Raw genomic sequence first — 21,212 nt, 5'->3', positions numbered from 1 at the left:
AGAATAAAAATCGACTAAAGTGAATTTCACTTTAATCGATTTTTATTCTTACTTTCACTATCATTTTTATTTTAAAATAAAAATCGAATAAAAATCGACTAAAGTGAAAATTATTTTAGTCGATTTTTATTCTTATACTTTCAGTTTCATTTTCATTTTTAACCTCATAAATTTTTTTTAACTTTGAAATTTACATTAATTTTCATATATTTTTATTATTCATCATTTTTCATTTTTATTTTTTCAAATAAAAATCGAATAAAAATCGACTAAAGTGATTTTCACTTTAGTGAAAATTTTATTTATTGTGATAAACTTAAAATTTTATTTTATTATTATGATTTTTATTCTTATTTTCACTTTCATTTTTAACTTTGAACTTTACTATTTTTATTTTTCACTTTTCATTTTCATTTTCAGCTTGATAAATTTTATTTTCACTTTTTAGTTAAGTTTTTACTTCACTATTTTCACTTTTCACTTTCGATTTGTACTTTCACTTTTATTTGCAGCTTGATAAATTTTTATTTTCACTTTCACTTTGATAAAAAGTGAAAATAGAAATGTATTAAAGTGAAATTGAAGGAGAAAATAAAAATTTGTCGAAATGAGAGTAAAAAAGAAATAAAAATCTGTCAAAGTGAAACTGAAAGTAAAAATAAAAATTTATGAAAGTGAAAATAAAAATTTGTCAAAGTAGATGTGAAAGCGAAAATGAAAGTCAAAGTAGAAATTAAATTACATAAACGACCCCATAAAATAATTAAAAATTACAAATTGCACTGTATTAGTAAAAAAAACGAAAATAAAAATTTATAAAAGTGAAAATAAAAGTCTAAATGAATTTAAAATTTAATTTTTTTTTCTTAACACTTAAAATACAAACTAAATGGAATTAGAATAAGTTTTTTTTTCGATTGTCTTTCGGATTCTTCTTTAAAAAAATAGAAAATAATTTTAATAATAATTTTAACCTTCGCTGTATGATTAATCACAGAAGCATTGACGAATGAAAAATGAAAGAAGAATTTTTTCTCGAATTTGCGTTCATCTCACCGTGAAATAATGTGAGTCAAAGTCAATGAAAAATGATCGATTGGCGAATTTTTGTTGGCATATGAAATTTTTGGACATAAATATATAAATTATAGAAAATGGATCATCTCGTGAAATTTTCATGTCTGACTTTCTTTTTCTCTTTCTCTCTTTTTCTCCCTTTTTCCTCTTTTTCTTTTTTTTTGAACGATAGGATATTTTTCTTCCACGAGTGTATAGTGAGTTTCACCAGGGGGATTTCCATTCGAAGAACGAACAAGCTGAGTGGAAAAATATACGAAAAGATTTGACCCAGGACGTCTACCTTGAAATAATGTGCGGACCTCTCTAAGTCTGAAGGAGGGAGAAAGAGAGAGAGAAAGAGAGAGAGAGAGAGAGAAAAAGGTGGTGTCCATTTGTGAAATAAATGCGAGGATTTCGTTTCAGATTTATTTGTCAAAAAAGGAGAAAGAAAAAAATTTCGTATATTGTATAAATATTTCTGAAAAATGCTTTTTATAGTCGGGAGCGAAATATTTTTGCGAGAATACGCAAATTTTTTATTTTTATGTTTATATATTGGTGTGTATGACAAATGAGAAATTCCCGGATGACTTATAAGAATATATCCTTTGTTTGATTCCAATGTGATAAATCATACTTAGGGCAATATTTTATTGCTAAATGGTGGAGGCAGCAATTTTCCTCTCTCGGAAATTTTCTTATTTCTGAATTTTATTTTTTTCGAATTTTCCTCTAGATCAGAATTTTCTTTTATTAAAATTTTCCTCTTTTAAAATTTTCTTTTATCAAAATTCTTTTCTTTCTGAATTTTTCTCTCTTCGAATTTTTTTTTATCAAAGTTTTCTTCTTTCTCAATTTTCCTCTCTCAAAATTTTCTTCTTTCAGAATTTTCCTTCCTTCAAATTAATTATTCATTACATTTTCCAGATTTTCTTCCAATTTTCCTTTTTCGGAGTTGTTTTAGCCATAAAAATAATTTTTCCCTTTTGATAAATAATTTTCGATATTCTCGATCGATTTATTGTATTTAAAGGATCTGATTATTGGTGTATTGTCGATAGAGATAGAGGAAGAGAGAGAGAGAGAGAGAGAGAGAGAGAGAGAGAGAGGGAGAGAATGGTTTTGATAATAACCCGAGAAACTCAGCAGTGCTCGCTGCTAATGTGGAATCCCCAGGAAGTCGGAATCCGGGTCCTGTGTTTCCGGTCGATTGTTTCGAAGGACCATTTCACTATATAGACGATTTACGGACATTCGTGTGAATTTAATTATTCGAACTAAATTCGTCGAAATTTCAAACTTCATGGATCGCTGGGAAACTGATAACGAAATGTATTGTTCGCCATGAGACTTTCATGCATTCTAATATGTATCGCAGAATATGTAACATAATTTCCTTTCAATTCAATTCTCGAGACACAGATAGAGAAAAGAGGTGAAAAAAAAAATTTATTCTCTTCATTCGAAATCTATTTTCTCATTTCTTTCGCAATTCTCTTTTTTATTTTGCAAATAGGAAATGTATAAATTATTTCCATTTACTTTTGAATTAAGGGAAAATTAAATTAATGAATTGGTTAAATTTATTTTTCTTAAATTATGAATAATAATAAAATGAAATTTATTTACATTTATATTCTTTTCATTTGAAATCTATTTATTCAACGAAACATAAATAAATTATTTACATTATTTTTAATTTAAATTAAAGGAAAATTTAGTTAATTTATGTTTATTTGTCCTAAACTAATATTATTTAATGTAGTTATTTATTTACTGCAATGAAATGGGTTGTAAATGCCATTTAAAGTAAACTTAATATCAGACAAATTTGAAAATCAATTTAATTCAATACTGATAAATAATTAATTTCATTAATGAATGTCAGTTAAATAAAAATTAAATGAAAATTGAATGAAACTTTAAGAAAATTAAAATCGAGCAAAAATTAAACAGAAAATAAATTAAACTTAATAAAAATTAAAATTAAATTAAGTTAAAACTAAATAAAAAATTAAAACAACAATAAATAAAAACTAAATCAAAATTAGATTAAAAAAGAATTAAACATTAAAAAAATTGAATGATTGTCAAATAAAAAATCAAAATTGAATTAAAATTAAAAAAAATTAAAACTGAGTGAAAATTAAATCATAAATAAATTAAAACCTAGACAAATTTAAAATAAAATTAAGTTTAATCCGAGGTATAATTAAACCAAAAATAAATTAAAACTCAATCAATATTAAAACAAATTTAATTAAAAATGAATTAAACGAGAAAAATTGAGTGATAGTTAAATGAAAATTAAATGAAAATTGAATCAAAATTAAAAAAAATTAAAATTTAGTTAAAATTAAACCGAAAATAAATTATAACTCGATCAAAATTAAAACAAAATTCAATTTAAAATAAATTAAACAATAAAAATTGAATCAAAATTTAAAAAAAAATTGAGTTAAAATTAAACCGAATATAAATTGTAACTTGATCAAAATTAAAACAAAATTCAATTTAAAATAAATTAAAAATTAATTAAACGATAAAAATTGATTGATAGTTATAAATAAAAATTAAATCAAAATTGAATCAAATTTAAAAAAAATTAAAACTTAGTTAAAATTAAACCGAAAGTAAATATTATAACTTGATCAAAATTAAAACAAAATTAAAACAAAATTAAAACAAAATTAAAACAAAATTAAAACAAAATTAACTAAAAATGAATTAAACGAGAAAAATTAAGTGATAGTTAAATGAAAATTAAATGAAAATCGAATCAAAATTTTAAAAAAATGAAAATTGAGTTAAAATTAAACCGAAAATAAATTATAACTCGATCAAAATTAAGAAAAAATTCAATTTAAAATAAATTAAACAATAAAAATTGAATCAAAATAAAATAAATAAATTCAATCTGAGTCAAAATGAAACCAAAAATAAATTAAAACTCAATTAATATTAAAACAAATTTAATTACAAATGAATTAAACGAGAAAAATTGAGTGATAGTTAAATGAAAATTGAATCAAAATTTAAGAAAAATTAAAATTCAGTTAAAATTAAACCGAAAATAAATTAAAACTCAATTAATATTAAAACAAATTTAATTAAAAATGAATTTAAACGAGAAAAATTGAGTGATAGTTAAATGAAAATTAAATGAAAATCGAATCAAAATTTAAAAAAAATTAAAATTGAGTTAAAATTAAACCGAAAATAATTTATAACCCGATCAAAATTAAAAGAAAATTCAATTTAAAATAAATTAAAAATGAATTAAACGATAAAAATTGATTGATAGTTATAAATAAAAATTAAATGAAAATTGAATCAAAATTTAAAAAAAAATTAAAACTGAGTTAAAATTAAACCAAAAATAAATTAAAACGAAATTAAATTAAAAGACAAAATTAAACTAAAAATAAATATAAAGAACAAAAGAATGTCAATAAAATTTGAAAATAATAATTTTCTCTTCTTTTTCTTTTGCAGAAAAATGGATAAGTACTACCTCACAGTTGGAATGGGACTACTCTGTCTTTGCAGTGGAGTATTGCCACAATTCAGGGAGAAAAATATCAGTGAGTACAATATACATATTATCTAATATCATAATTATAAAAATTATATTTATGGGAAGTAATTTCAAATATGGATAAAATAAATACGCAGGGTAATAAATTTCGTGAATTATTGTTTGATTTCGAGAAATTTATACACCCACTGCTCTATTTTCCTTTGGTTTATGCGGGATTTCACTTTGGAAATAGTGGTATGATTTTCCAGAGGATTAAATTCTTGGGGTTTGGTGGAACTAAGGTTAATTCGAACCACGTGTTTCCCCTTCAATAAACGGCTATGGGGTAGCTTAAGCTTACACTTACGGTTCGACCAATAACCTCAAAGCAGACTTTGGATTTCAATTCCATTTGAGAAGTTCGAAAGAAAAGAAATAAAGGAAAAAAAAGAGAGAACCCTCCACCAATTATTTAAAATCACAAATTTTTGCATTTCGAAACTTTCTGTTAGAGTGAAAAAAGAAAAATTGAGGAAAAAGTATATATTGTAAGGAAAATAATAAAATTGAAAAAAATAAGAAAGTAGAAAAAATAGAAAATATTTTCTAAAGTTTCTCTATAAAGTTCTGAATTTTTAAATGAATGAATAAAAATAGAAAACTAAAAAAAATATAATAGAGGAATTAAAAATCAATAACAATTGAAATTATAAAAAATACTAGAAAAAATAGAAAATAAAATAAAAAATAAATAAATAAAATAGCAAAAATATGTAAATAAAATAATTAAAAAGTGGAATAATGAATAAATATATAGAAATAGAAAATTAATAAAAGAAATGCTAAAGAAAATTCGAAATAAATTTATCAGCAAATGAAAGAAAAAATAAAAGCGTTTTAAAAAATTATCACAAATTGCGTAAATTGAAAATTTCTCGCAAATATTGAAACTTTCTAATAACATAACTGTGTAAACTTTAATCTCTGAACCCAACACCATTTCTCGGGTGGGGAAAAGAAAAAACAGTGGGAACGTGAGAGAATTTTAAAATAATGGAAAAATCGCATTATTATAGATAGTTTCTTATTTTGCTTCAAAAGTTTCAACTTTATTAAGCTACAGCAAAATTCCACCCACGTGCTATTAAAGATGAAGTATGTGTATGCTTTACAGAACTCTGAACGTGATTCAGAACAAAGGTTTCCTCTAAAAGTGACCAGAATTGGTTATTGAATTCCGCCCCCTCTTCAATTTTCTTGATTTCAATTTTAACCCTATTCATAATTTAATCGACTTTTTTTTCACTTTTCCCTCTTAATTTTGTGAATGAGAAAAGAAAAAAAAATTTTAATTCAAATAGATTCAAAAAAATTCCCCCCTTCCCCCCTCTTAATTTTGTGAATATAAAACAAAAAAAAATGTAAAAAAAAGTACATTTCTTAAGATAAGATTTTAAATAACAATTTACTTAGCGAAGAAATTAATTCCAAGACTCTAATAATTCGAAAACATCAATAACTTTTTTTTTAAATAAATATTTAATTATTATTTTTCCATAGGAATTAAAATTCTTCAAAAGATTCAAATTCAAACCTTTTTGAAATTAAACAACTTATAAAAAATTGTTATAAAACATGAAGAAATCGATCACTCCGAAGTCTTCGACTCAGAGCAATCGATGTCTTCATGTTTTATAATAATTAAAGATGACCGAGTGATAAAATCATTAATTTATATTAAAAGACTTTATAAAGAAAAATTTTTAATTATTTTTTATGCAAATAATTGAATTATTGGGAAGAAATTTATAAAACATTAGTAAGTAATTGAATTTTGCAGAAGAATGTTGTTATTTACAAAAATAATTGAAATTTTGAAGAGAATTTTAAAAAAAAATGTTTGAAAATAATTGAATTTCTGTGAAGAATTTTTTTATTTCTGAAGATAATTGAATTTTGCAAAAAATTTTATCAGAACTTTTGAAAATAATTTAATTTATGCGAAGAATTTTATTACTTTTGAAAATAATTGAATTTCTAGGATAAATTCTATTATTTATAAAGATAATTGAAAATTTGACAAGAATTTGATTAAAATTCAATGCAAATAATTAAATTTCTGTGGAGAATTTTATTAAAAGTTATAAAAATAATTGAATTCTTGCAAATATTTTTATTAATATTTGAAAAAAAAATTTATTTCCCGTAAAAAATTCAATTGAATTTTGAAAATAATTGAATTTTTGCAAAGAATTTTATTAAAATTCCTTAAAATAATTAAACTTTCACGAAGAAAATTTTGCATTGAAAACAATTCAATTCTTATCATTAATTTAATCAAAATTTTTCAAAATAATTGAATTTCTTGAGAAGAATTTTTGTAATAATTGAAAATAATTGAATTCTTACGATAATTTTGTTGAATTTTCGAAAATAATTGGTGTAATGCGAAGAGTTCAATTATTTTTTTGAAAATAATTCAATTCCTGTGAAAAATTTTATTAATTTATAAAAAAAAAATTACTGTCAAGAATTTTAAAGTTTTTAAAAATAATTAAATTCTTGTAAAGAATTTTATTAATTTTAAAAAATAATTGAATTACTGTGAATAATTTTATTAATTTTCGCAGATAATTGAATTTCTGCGTAAAATTTTTTTTAAACGTTTTGAAAATAATTGAATTCATAAGAAGAATATTTTATTTCAAATTTGTGAAAATAATTGAATTTTTGCGATGAATTTTATTACTTTTGAAGATAATTGAATTTCTGCGAAGAATTTTATTACTTTTGAAAATAATAATTGAATTTTAGAGAAGAATTTTATTATTTATAAAAATAATTGACATATTTTAAAGAGAATTTAAAAAAAAAATGTTAAAAATACCTAATTAAAATTTTGCTATGAATTTTATTTAATTTTTCAAAATTTTATTTCTGATTGTTTGATATTAATGTATCTGTTGTCGAGAAATGTGATTTTTATTACAATTTTGACAATTTCGTGTTTCCTTTTTGTCGTTTTTTCTAAAATTTCATGCGACTTTTTTGGAAATTTTATGCGACTTTTCGTGAATTTTGTTGTAAATTTATACGACTAAAGCGACTTTTTTTTGAGTCTTAAAGACGATCCGAGCCCTGTCGTTTATATTAATTGTCAAAACCTCTAAATTTAATTATAAATAATTGTGGAATGAGGAAAATTGACGAAAATCTTGAGATTCAATATGGAGATGCTATTCTCAACCTGTGAACGCCAAGGTCACCGCTAGATGGCACTTGAGTTCCTTCTTGGAATTTCTCTCGCCACCTGGTGGCGACCTTGACGTTCTCAAGTGGAGAAATGAAACCACCATTTTATCCCTCGAAAACTTTTCTATAATTAATAAAATAAAAAATATTAATGTGAGAATAATTTAAATTGTATTATTATTGCAAATAGTAGTAAAAAAAAAAATTTCCAGAGATTAAAAGAACAAAACTGAATTTAAATACAATCCTCTGAACGAGCAGAAATTTATAATTGCTTTTTAGTTTTTCACCTAATGTTATCTTTCATTTTTTTTTCTCTCTTCCTCTTCTTCTTTTTACGATCTTAGGAAATAGAATCGTAAAATTGGTTGCGGGGTTGGAAAATGGTATGGACATGGTATGTAGGCATTTTAGCTGGAATACAAATCGAGATGCGGTTATCTTTGTATCACTATAGAATGATATTACTTTTCTACGTGCATTACGATGCGCATGACTGCGGCACTATAACATAAATCATATCTCAAAATAGATTTAAATCCCCCTGGGCTTGTGTGTTGGTCGTTGCACTATAAACGAATAAGAGAACTTTATCTAAGAGAGACTTGAATTTTATCAGTTGTGTACGACTGGACCACAAATGCACACAAGCCGAGTCGTTTAACTCGTTTTGCAAAATGTGCGTGTGACGACATTGTTCGTGTGTTGTATGCGAAGAGAGGAATGAGAAGAGTTCCATAGAATTAAAGCACCTTGTGGAGAAAGAGAGAGAGAGAGAAAAAAATCGTACCTTCGAAACGTTTTCACCACTTTTATATGATAAATTGTTTTGTTTTTTTTTAGGGATAAAAATTAATAGAATATGTTTTCGAAAATCATTTTTTACCCCTTTTTTGGTTATTTTACACCTTTTTTCTTTTTATCGAAGATATTTTGAGGTAGACAATTATTTTTACTCTGGAAAGTATACTAAAATTACTATCCAGTTTTTTAAATAAAATTAGCAATTTTAAAAATAGAACGTAAAAATTTCGAATTCAAATTTTTTTTTATAAAAATAAAATATGAATTGGATTTATAGTTTTAATATTATTATAATTATAATAATCATATATTCTGACATGGGGAATTCAGAGAAAAGTCTGGAATTTTAATTAAAAGTACTGGAAAAAATTCAATTTTTAGAATTCATAAGAAAATTCTGAATTTTTGGGTCTTTTTTGTTTGACTCTTAAACTATAAAATTACCACGAATTCTAATACAAAACCTTCAATTTTTTCAATTTATGACAAAAATTTAATTTTAAATAATTTAAATCTTGAACAACTATCATAAAATAAATAAATTTTTTAATGAATAATTTTACTTAAATGTTTCAAAATTAATTTAATTTTAAAAGAGTTGCCCTTACAATTTTCGTAAATAAATTAACTTCATCGGTTTCAATTTGAAATTTTATAAAAATTAAATTTTGAATTAATTTAATTAGAAATTTTAATGAACTTAGATGTTGGAAAAATTTTAATAATACATAATCTTCTAAAATTAGTTAAATTTGTCAATATATATTTAATTAATTATTAAAAATAATGGATTTATAGAAGAATTTTAGTTAAAAATATTTTTAAAAAATTGAATTTTAAAGAAGTTAAAAATTATTGCAGAAATTTAATTATTTTCAAAAGTAATAGAATTTTTATCACAAAATTCAATTATGTTCAAAATTGAAAAAAAATCTCGTTAAAATCCCAATTATGTTTATAAATAATATTCTTCTTTTTTAAAATTCAATTATTTTCAAAAACTTTAATAAAATTCTTGTCAAAATTTCAATTATTTTCAAAAATTTTCCTCATTTCAATTATTTTCAATATTTTTATTATTTTAATAAAACTACACAAATGAAATGAATTATTTAATAAAAATTTTAATAAAATTGTACACAAACATTTCAATATTTTCATAAATAATAAAACTCATCGCAGAATTTCCATTATTTTTAATACAATTTTAATCGCATTCCTTGAAAATGTAACTATTCTTAAAAATTTTATAAACATTCGTCCAAAGGATTCAATTATTTAATAAATAATTTACTTTTGTATTTAAATAATTGAATTCTCGTAGAATTTTCTAAGAAAAATTGATTTAAAAATGTATTTTAGTTAAAATTTTAGATAATAATTGAATATGAGAATAATTCTGAAGAAGTTACAATAAAAATATTCTTATATTATAAAATAATTATTTTATCTCTCGAACATCTTTAATTATTATAAAAAAATGAAGAATTAAAAATTTTTGAAAATCTTAATTCCTATGGAAAAATAATAATAATTAAATATTTAAAAAATTTTAAAAAAGGAATTATTGTTTTTGAATAATTTTACAATATTAAATATATTTGTAAATAAATTTACAAGAACATTTTATTCAATAAAATATTTTTTTTTATGTTCTAAAAATTCAAAAATTTCCAGTTTCAAATAAATTTTCTAATTGAAAAATATAATTTTTAAACATTTCTTTCCTTTATTTTTAAAAAACTTTGAATTTTATTAAAAAATAGAATTGATGCAAATTATTTCCTTATGAAAATTGAGAATTTTTTGCAAAAATATTAAGAAATGGGAATTTCTAATGTTTTTCTTCACAAAAGAAAAAAATGAGTTTGTAAACAATATTGTTGCATAATAAATAATAATAATTTGCATAATAAATTAGTTCAGTCGAACATAATTTTTGACTGTTGCTATTCTTGAAAAATTTATTGCTGTTCCAAATGCAACTTTTTTCGTGTATAATATAAATAAATAATAATGATAATAAATAATAATAGTAAATAATATTTTTATTTATTAAATAATAATAAATAAATAATATTTTAGTATAAAAATTTGCATTTTTTGTGAAAAAAAAAAAAATTCAAAGTTTATGCAAATAAAACAAAAATAATTTTTCTATTCGTTGGTTTTTTATGTCTTTGGAAGAATGTCAAAATTACAAAGCAAAAAATAAAAAATGTGAGAGAAAAAAGAACGTATCGCTTGGCAGTTGAAGGGAAAATCAAAACTTTGAGAATTAATTAGTCCATACATCTCTGGAATGCGTGATAAATCTACTGGAATGTTGGAAAATTATATCTGCTAATATATATACTTTTTGATTTTATTACAAAAATTTTTCAAGAAAGGAGTTTAAAATTTTTGACATTTATTCTACATAGAAAAAATAATTTTTTACATTTTGTTTTAACTTCTTTTATAGTTTTATATTTATTTATTCTTTTATAGTTTTATATTTATTATTTTTTGTATCACAATGAAAAATATTGGTATAGTTCACAGCATTTATAATAAATTTTTTAAAAGGAAGGAATTTTTTTTTTATTCAAATTTTTAGCTGTAAAATAATTTTTGCATCAATAATAAAAGTTATTTTAAAATTATAATATTAATAATTTAATAAGTTATTTCTTATAAATATAATTTCGACTTCGATATTAAAATTTATTTATTTATTCAATATAGACGAGAAAAATAAAATAAATAAAATAGAAATAAATAATAATAAAAAATTAAAAAATGAACTAAAAAAATAATTAAAAAATAATTGGTATAAGAGTAATAAAAAAGTATAATTTTGAAAAATAATTACACTCTCATTATAATAAAAGAACAGATTAAAAATCGTTAATTACAACTGCATTTTAATAAAAAAAAAGACTTAAAAAAGTGTAATTAAATCGACAATACACAAAACAAAATACAAAAACTCATATTATCATATTTTTTTTAATTAATTATCAAAACAAAAAAAATGGTATTTAATTTCTTTAAATATTCTCTTGAAAAAGTAAATGAACAGCAAAAATTTTAAATATTTATCTTGAATTGAGCTTTAAATGGAAAACATGTTAAAATGTAAAATTTTTTTTTTGCGTTTTTTTTCTGAAAGCTTTCCTTGGATAATACCGAGTGGAATAAAATTATCCAAATGTAACAGTTCTCCGCGTTGTTCTCAAAAATGAGAATTAAGTCACAGTGAATTTGCACTTGAAATGAAAATGAAATGAAATGTTTCCATTCAACATTTTTTTCCCCTTGAATCTACATTATATTTATCATACCATTTGGTTTAAATTTTTATTAGCACTCGTAACGTTTAAAAGTTGGAAGAATTAAAATTTTATTAAAGCCCTCAAAGATAATTGTATAATTATTATTGTTTATAATTATTCTTTTTATTACTATTATTTTTATCATTTTTTTTACTATTTTTATTCTCATTATTTTCATTTTTATTATTTTTAAGATTTAATTATTATTTTTTTATTGTTAAAAAAGTGTAACTGTAAGAATAATGAAAGTAAAATATAAAAAAGACATATTTTTTGAAAAAAACGTAAAATAAAAATTGATTTACAACTTTTATTTTTATTATTATTATTTTTTGTCAACGAGAGAAAATGCGAAATCTGAAAAAAATAAAATCAATTGATCATAAAAGGAAATAAATCGCTACAGAGATAAATCAAAATTTATAAATTATTTACATTCGAAAAAGAATAAAAACGAGAATATCCAGAATCGTTTTTGCCAATAAAATGAAAAAGAGTAAAATTAATTAATAAATAAATTCATTCATTAAAAATTAAACTATAACCGAAAATTTACGTTTGGACAAAGTTTTAATTATTATTTTTCTTCGCAAAAATAAGGAAATTGCAAATATTAATTATCAATTGTACTCGAAATAAAGAAATCTCTATTAGTATGTACCTACATGTATGTAATTTTAAACAATTTAAATTAATTATTTCAGTTAAATTACATTCCTTTTGTTTATTCGCCAATAAGTAGCAATTAAAGTAATTAATTAATTGTCAAATATCTGACAATCACTATGTGCACATTTTCAATTTAATGTGTATTCCCTCTCTCATTGTAATTATCGTCGTTTCGTCTATTCTCCTGATTTTATAACTGTTTTACCCCATGAATTTGCTGATTGCGTCCGATATTATTTGTGATTACGTTTTAAAAATCAATTTTCAATTGTGATGAAATGACATTCAATTAGAAAATAATTTCTTCCTCAAACATATTTTTATTGAATAATTACATAAAAGTTCCGTTCTTTTGTCAATTGAATGGATTTATTTAATTTATTTTCTTTTTTGTATTTGTTGAAAAAATTACATTTCTAACTTTCAATTTTAATTTGAAAGAAAATTTCTTTGATTCAAAAATTTATTTTAAAGTAAACAGGAGTAAAAAAAAGGAAATACAGACAGAAGAAATGTTTTCGTTGATTTAAAGAAATCATTTGCTTTGACTTGTTTTTTTTATTGAAAATTAATTTTTCTATTCAAAATTTCAAAAGAAAGTAAAAATATTTTGATCTATAAATTAATAGTATAAGTTAATTTTTTAATAGCAACAGTTCTCGCGCGGCTACCTTTTTACTCACTTTTAAAAAAAAAATTAGCAATTTTAAAAATAATGCAACGTAAAAATTTTTAATTCTAATTTATCTTCATAAAAATAAAATATGAATTGGAATATAGTTTTAATATTATTATAACTATGAATAATCGTATATTCTGACACGGGGAGTTCAGGGAAAAGTGAGGGATTTTTATTAAAAGTACAGAAGAAACTTAAATTTTTAGAATTCATAAGAAAATTCTGAATTTTTGTGTTTTTTTTTTGTTTGACTCATTAACTATAAAATTACCACAAATTATAATACAAAAGCTTCAATTTTTTTCATTTTTGACAATAATTTCTTTTTAAATAACTTTTACATATTTTATGTAACATATAATATTTTATATATATATAATATTTTATATAACATATTTATATAAAATATAAATAACGTTTACAATTTTCATAAATAATTGAACTTCAAACGATTTTAATTTGAAATTTTATAAAATTTCAATTTTGAATGAATTTATAATTAGAAATTTTAAAGAACTTAAATTTTTGAAAAATTTTAATAATTTAAAATCTTCTAAAATAAGTTAAATTTGTCAATATATATTTAATTAATTATTAAAAAAAATGGATTTATAGAAGAATTTTAGTTAAAAATACTAAAAAAAATTGAATTTTGAAGAAGTTACAAATTATTGCAGAAATTCAATTATTTTCAAAAGTAATAAAATTCTTATGATAAAATTCAATTATGTTCAAAATTTACAAAAAAATCTCGACAAAATCCCAATTATTATTTTTATAAATAAAAAAATTTTTCAAAATTCGATTATTTTCAAAAAATTTTCTCTTTTCAATGATTTTCAATATCTACTATTTTAATAAAATTAACCAAAAGAATTTAATTATTTAAAAACAATTTTAATAAATTTAAAAAAAACATTTAATTATTTTCATAAGTAATAAAACTCATCGTAGAATTTTAATTATTTTTAATACAATTTTTATCGAATTCCTTGAAAAATGTAACTATTCTAAAAAATTTTATTAAAATTCGTCAAAAGAATTGAATTACTTAAAAATTTGGTAATAAAATGCTTTATGAGAATTAAATTTTTTGAAACATTCAATTACTCAATAAATAATTTACTTTTGTATTTAAAGAAAATTGAATTCTCGTAGAATTTTCTAATAAAAATCGATTAAAAAATAAATTTTAGTTAAAATTTTAGATAATAATTGAATATAAAAATAATTTTGAAGAAGTTACAATAACAATAATCTTATAATATAAAATAATTATTTTATCTTTCGAACATCTTTAATTATTATAATATGTTTTCGAATAATTTTGCAATTAAAGAAATTCGTAAATAAATGTAACAGTACATTTTTTTGAGTTAAATTTTTTCAAACAATATTTTTTAAAGACAGAATGAATTAAAGAATATGAAGATTAATATAGTCAACTAGCAACAATTATTCGCTAAATTTTTAGGACAAAATTAGCAGTTTTAAAAATAATAGAATTTAAAAATTTGTAATTTAAATTTTTGTTGAAAACACTAAAAAAATTCAATTTTGGAAAAGTTACAAATAATATTGCTGAAATTCAATTATTTTCAAGAGTGATAAAATTCTTGTCATAAAATTCAATTATCTTTCAAATTTAAAAAATATTCTCGTCAAAATACCAATTATCTTTATAAATAAAAAAATTCTTCCCAAAAGTTCAATTATTTTCAAATCAATTTCAAATTCCCAAAAATAGTACCCAAACAATTTAATTATTTTCATAAATAATAAAAATTTCTCAGGAATTCAATTATTAACAAATTTTTTATAAATTCCTTCGCAATAATTCAATTATTTTTATAAATAATAAAATTTTTTTTTAAAGAATTCAATTATTTTCATAAAAGATAATTAAAAATTGTAGAAAATAATATATTGATTTGAAATGATGAAAATAATTTTGAAAAAGTTACTGTAATAATATTCTTATAATATAAAACAATGATTTTATCACTTGGGCATTTTTAATTATTATAAAACATTCTTATAAGTTGTTGAATTTAAAAAGATTTGAATTTGAATGTTTTGAAAAATTTTAATTCATACGGAAAAATAATATTTAAATATTTCTTTAAAAAAGAGTTATTGATGTTTTTGAATAATTTTTACAATTAAAGAAATTCGTAAATAAATGTAACAGAACATTTTTTTGAGTAAAATTTTTTCCTTTATTTTCAAAAAATTTAAAAAGTTTCAATTTCATTTTAAATTAAAATTTGTAATTGACAAATAGAATAGGAGGTTAAAGTTTTGAACGTTCAAATGAACGAAATTTATTTATTTCTTCTTCAAATTAAATTTTTATTACTATAATTTTGCGTCACTATTAAGCAAATTAATTATAATGTTTCTAAATGTAAAATTTGAGTTTTTAATTTGAATTGTAATTAATAATCTATGAAAATATTTTTAACAAAAAATATTTCGTTCATTTGAACGTTCAAAACTTTTTGTTCATAATAGAATAGAATATGTAATGTTTCTTTACCAAAAGAAAAGAATGAGTTTCTGAACAATATTTTTATTGAGAAATATAAATTATATATAAAATATTTCCTATTTCTTAATTATAATTTTTTAACAATTAAAATTTTTCTCATATTTTTTATAAATAAAAAGGAGAAAAATTTGCATAAATTACATCAGTCAAACGAAATTTGTTATAGAAAAAAGCATATAATAAACAAAATTTATTTGTTAATAATAATTTTTTTATATTTTACAATTTCAAATATTGTTTTATTATAAATCATGAAAAAATTCCTGCATTTTTCGATCTGTCAAATAATTTTTTTTTTAAAGAAAAAAATAAAAGCATACATAAAAAGTAACTTTAATGTGTGGACAGACAGAATGAAAGAATGAAATACGAAGATTATTATAGTTAATTTAATGTTTCTTTCCTTTTTTTTCTAAACAAACTCGTAATTTTTAAATTTCAAAGGAAAGCAAAAAAAAAAAGGAATCCGCGAGAGAATATTTACAGAAAATAAATTCTTTAAAACTCCCCTTTCGTTTCTCGTTAGAATGCACTTAAATAAAGTCTATACGAAATCGATTGGCTCTCCCGCAGGTTAGATGAAATTTACGCCTCGCGATCATACTAAATTTCATGCGAAAAAGTCGTTCGACTAAAAATTTCATTCCCACCTCTCTCGTAAGCTACAGTAGGAAAAATTTGCGAGAATAGATTTTAAGAAACGCAATCGCTCCCTCTCTCTCTCTCTCTTTGCTCTCTCTTTGCTCTCTCTTTCTCTCTCCTTTGCTTACTCGATTTTTTCTCTCTCTCACCCGACTTTCGCTCTCTCTCTTTCTCTCACTCGATTTCTACTCTCTTTAAAAGAGACATAGAATCTCTGCGCGAAAATTTTCAAAGGAACGAAAAGTGAGAAAGTAGAAATTCACTGAGGTTTTTTTTAAAGGGGTTGAAGGGGGGTGGATTTCAGGAATAAAAGGGATTCAGGAGTTGTGGAATGGAACATCCTACTCTCTTTCTCTATATATAAAGTCTCGATCGTAAGTTTTACTGGCAACTTTTTCGTCGATCTTTATTGCTCGAGACTCGAGAGATTTTTTTTCTCTCTCTCTCTCTCTCTTTATATCGTATTTTTCTATTTTCCCTTCTTGTCTAACTTCTAATAATCCAATGCGTCAGTGAAAAAAAGTGGGTAAAAAAAAGGAAAAGAATGTTTGCAATGTCGTAAGGATAAAACATATGTTCGGCCATTGTCGTTCCTAATGAAATCGGACTTCCTATTCAAACTCCCATCGCCTCGAGGGATTCTTTTCGAATTCTCGGACGATTTTTTTTCTTTTGCTTTTTTTCACCGCAAGAAAATTAAAGAAAGAAAGAAGGAGAGAGAGAGAGAGAGAAAGCAGTGAATGACATTTTCACAGTCTCCTCTTGAAGACAGTTTTCTCTAGAAGAAATATCAAATGGATGAAAGGAGTAGTTGGATCGCAGTTTAGATGAACGTATATAGTTCCGTTTATTATGAACTTTCTCTATTTCTTTTTCTCTCTCTCTCTCTCTCTCTCTCCTTCTCTATTTTTTAATTTTTTTTCTTTCTTTCTTTCTTTCTCTCTTTTTCACTCTCTTTCTCTTTTTCTTTATTTATTTTTATTTTCGTCTCTCTTTTTTTTTCTTCTTACTTGCCAAGTAAATGAGAGAAACTAAGAGAGACAGTGTGTGAGAGAGAGAAAGTTCCCTTTCTCTCTCTCTCACACACACTGTCTCTCTTAGTTTCTCTCATTTACTTGGCGAGTTGAATGAAGCAACGAGAGTCAAGTACGTATACAATTCACATTTTCAGATTGGCAGCTTTTTCCGACGTAATTGGAAAGGGCACCAACCTTCCTCCTCCTCTTCTTCTTCTTCTTCTTCATCTTCATCTCAAATGCTTTGAAAACAAGAATTACGAACTCCCTAAATAGAAAGGATAAGAGGCGAAATTTACTCAAAATTGAAACACCAGCGATTTCCGTTTGAATGAACACTAATTATGCGCAAAATGAAGATCTTTCATTTAGAAAACAACCTTATTTCATTAATTATAGAATATAAATTTCTACTCTATAAACTTTTCTGAAATTTAATCAGAAAAAATACAATTTTGAAAGTTATGAATAATTAATTAAATTCTTAATTAACTATGTTTACAATTTTATTATTAATTGTATGTTAAAAAATTACGAAATTAATTCATTATTTTTAATAATAGAAAATTAAAGTTGCGTGAAATTTAAATTCAATAATTTTTAATTTAAATTTAAATTCAATAATTTTTACTTTAAATTTAAATTCCATAATTTTTACTTTAAATTTAAATTCAATAAATTTTAGATTAAATTTAAGTTGTGAAACATTATAAAAATAATAATTAAGAAATTGTAGTTGATAATTAATCAATTATAGTATTTAAATACCGCCGTTGCGGATAAATTTAATTAATACTATTAAATCAAATTAATTTGAGAAATTCTTTTTAAAACGATAATTGTGATAAAATACTTTCAATAAACTTTTAGTTAATAAACTTTTAGTAAATTATGAATGGTGATAAATCAATTTAATTTAAATTAACTTAAATTTCGAAAATATTTCTAATCAATTACTAATTGAAAATGATGTTTGAAAAAATTTAATTAAAAATAGAAAAAGTCCCTCTAGTATAGTAAGTAATTAAAATAATAATTAAAAACAGAAAAGTTCCTATATAGTAGGCAAGCGTCAATATTGAGCGTAAAAAAGAATTTTTTTTACCAAACCGAAACAATATTTTTTATTTTCGAAGATTTTAGATTTAAAAAATTAGTTTTTTTTTCAAAAGTTTTAATTAATAAATAATAATTTTGTAAGATACAAACTAATCGAAAGTAAATTATTTTATTAATTAATAATTAAGGAGATAATTAAATCAATTTAATACTGACAATTAACTATATAAAGTAATTAGAAAACTACTATTAATTAGAATATAGGAAATAATATATAAGTTAATATAAATCAAAAGTTAATTACTCTAGTAAATTATTAATAACTATAATTGAGGAGCAATTTTTTCAAAGTTAATAAATCCATTTTTCAAAGAAATTGAGATAAACATTCAAAATATTAAAATTCTTAGAAATCGATTTATCACTATTCAATTTAAGAAAAAAAATTATTACCAAAGAATTTTCAATTAAAAATTTTTTTTTTGACTAACATTGATGATTTTTAATTTTAATTTTTTTTATTAGAAAAAATTACCAAAACCTTTAAATTCCCTCATTACAATAGACTTTACTTACAAGCAGAGCGTTTTAAATATAAAAAATATTCAAAACTGAATAATTTATTACAATTTTTCTACATTACAGTTAATTTTAATGGTTATGTGAGAATTGTCATTTGTTTATATTTCTCGAAATGAAAAAAAAAATGAAATTTAAATGAAATTTAAATGAAATTTAAATGAAATTTATCAGGTTTTGAAAACTTACTCCTTAATTAAGCTAATAAGTAATTTATAATTGAATTTAATATTGTCAATTGACTATAAACAATAATATTAGAAAACTACGATTAATCAAAATAATTAAGATATAATGTAAAAAAATTTAGAACAAGTAAGCTAAACAAAAATAAATTACTCAAATGATTAATATAATTAAGATAAGAATAAATTAATAATTAAACTGATAAATTCAATTTAAATAATTTTTCATTCTATTTTCCGGAGTAATTTTACTTAAAAATAAAGAAATTTTAATAAAATAGTTAATAATAATTAATTCACAATTAATTTAATAAACTAATTAACTTCAATCAATTCTCAATTGCCAATTGACTGTAATGAGAGATTAGAAAATTGCGATTAATTAAAGTAATTTAGAGATAGTAATTTTTAAAAAATAATAATTTACTGGAAATAAACTAAAAAATAAGTAAATTTCTGGAATAGTAACTAATTAAGATAATAATTAACTATTTGAAATAATTAATTAGTAATTGAATTAAATATTGAAAATCGACTGTGTAGATCTAGATTCACGTCAGGAAACGTGAAGAAAAGTGAAAAAATCGAGTTTGAAAAATTTTGGTAAAATAATAATAATAACAAAAATAAGAAAAGAAATAATAAAATAAATATTACTAATTCATTATACACTGTCATCTCGAAAGTATTAAATTTTAACGAATTGATACCAAAAAATTGGATTGATTTAAATTTTTATTGACATTTATACTTGATCCACTTTGGTATCAATTTAATATTTTTAATACTTTCAAGAAAACTGTAAATTAATTAATAACTGTAATTAGTTATTAATTTTCAATTATTAATTATTAACTGTAATTAATTAATAACTGTAAATTAATTTATTATTAATAAAGTTAATAAATACTTCTTATATTCTTTTAAATATTTTTCTTAAATATTTTCCTGAATTAAATATTGAAGAAAATATTTTTCGTAAATATTTTTCTGGATTATAAATATTTTTGGAAATTGATAATTGGAAATATTTTTAGTTAATTGAAAAATATTTTGCAAAGAATACAAAAATATCTTTATATTTAATAGTTAATATGGTATAAATTGCGAGAAAAGATAAGGGGACAAAACTTAAAACAAAAGTAATTAAAAGTAATTAATCAGTATAATTGAATTTAACATTTCTCGCACATCGCAAGTGAAGAGTGATTAGGAAATTGTCTGATTAAGAGAATAACTAATAATAAAATACTTATGAACGTGAATGGATATGAAATTCCATTTGCATTATCTTCAGTTTAAGTAGTTTGAGGAAGATGCAATGGAGAATGCAAACTGAATATTTAAACGGAGGAAGTTATTGCAACCTCCTAATTATAATTTTAAGTGCACTTTACCGAGGGAGATAATAAACTAGGCAATTGCGTTCTTTTTTTTTAATTTTCTTTTTTTTATATATATATATTCCTTTATTTATACCTAAAAAAATTGCCTAGTGTTGTTTACACTTTAACTTGGTCGATAATTTAATACTCGAGTCACGAAATAAAAATGAACAGAAAGTGGAACTACCAGTTGGTTTGAAAAAAGATTCCTCGAAACCATCCAAAAGGAATCGTCATTGACGTCTTGACTAATCTTCAAGGAAACTCGTTTTTACCATATATACGTTTTGCAAACAGTTTCAAATAACTCGAGGGAGAGAGAGAGAGAGAGACATTCTTTTCGTTCCAAGAATATGTCACATTTTTATTTTGTTACTTTCACTATTATTTAACGTTCATATAGAGAGAAAAATTGTCTGGTAAATTTATTTATGAAATTTGTTTTTTGAATCTTTAATTAATTTATAAATAAAAAATTTGTAAATTTATTTACCT

At 21.6% G+C, this 21,212-nt stretch overlaps 1 protein-coding gene across 5 annotated transcripts in view; it reads left to right on the top strand.

Moving 5' to 3' along the window:
- Positions 1 to 21,212, top strand: part of LOC122508445 (low affinity immunoglobulin epsilon Fc receptor-like) — a 229,961-nt gene that overhangs the window by 97,682 nt on the left and 111,067 nt on the right. For all 5 annotated transcript variants that reach the window (XM_043621801.1, XM_043621805.1, XM_043621804.1 and 2 more), the window contains one exon: positions 4,555 to 4,643. In XM_043621801.1, coding sequence (XP_043477736.1) covers positions 4,555 to 4,643 — 89 coding nt within the window. The remainder of the gene's footprint in view (positions 1 to 4,554; positions 4,644 to 21,212) is intronic.

The sequence above is a fragment of the Leptopilina heterotoma genome, unplaced genomic scaffold (genome assembly GCF_015476425.1).
Source record: "Leptopilina heterotoma isolate Lh14 unplaced genomic scaffold, ASM1547642v1 Lhet_54, whole genome shotgun sequence".
Taxonomy (NCBI): Eukaryota; Metazoa; Arthropoda; class Insecta; order Hymenoptera; family Figitidae; genus Leptopilina; species Leptopilina heterotoma.
The sequence above is the reverse complement of the archived record's forward strand: the minus strand, read 5'-3'. Positions and strand labels throughout refer to the sequence as shown.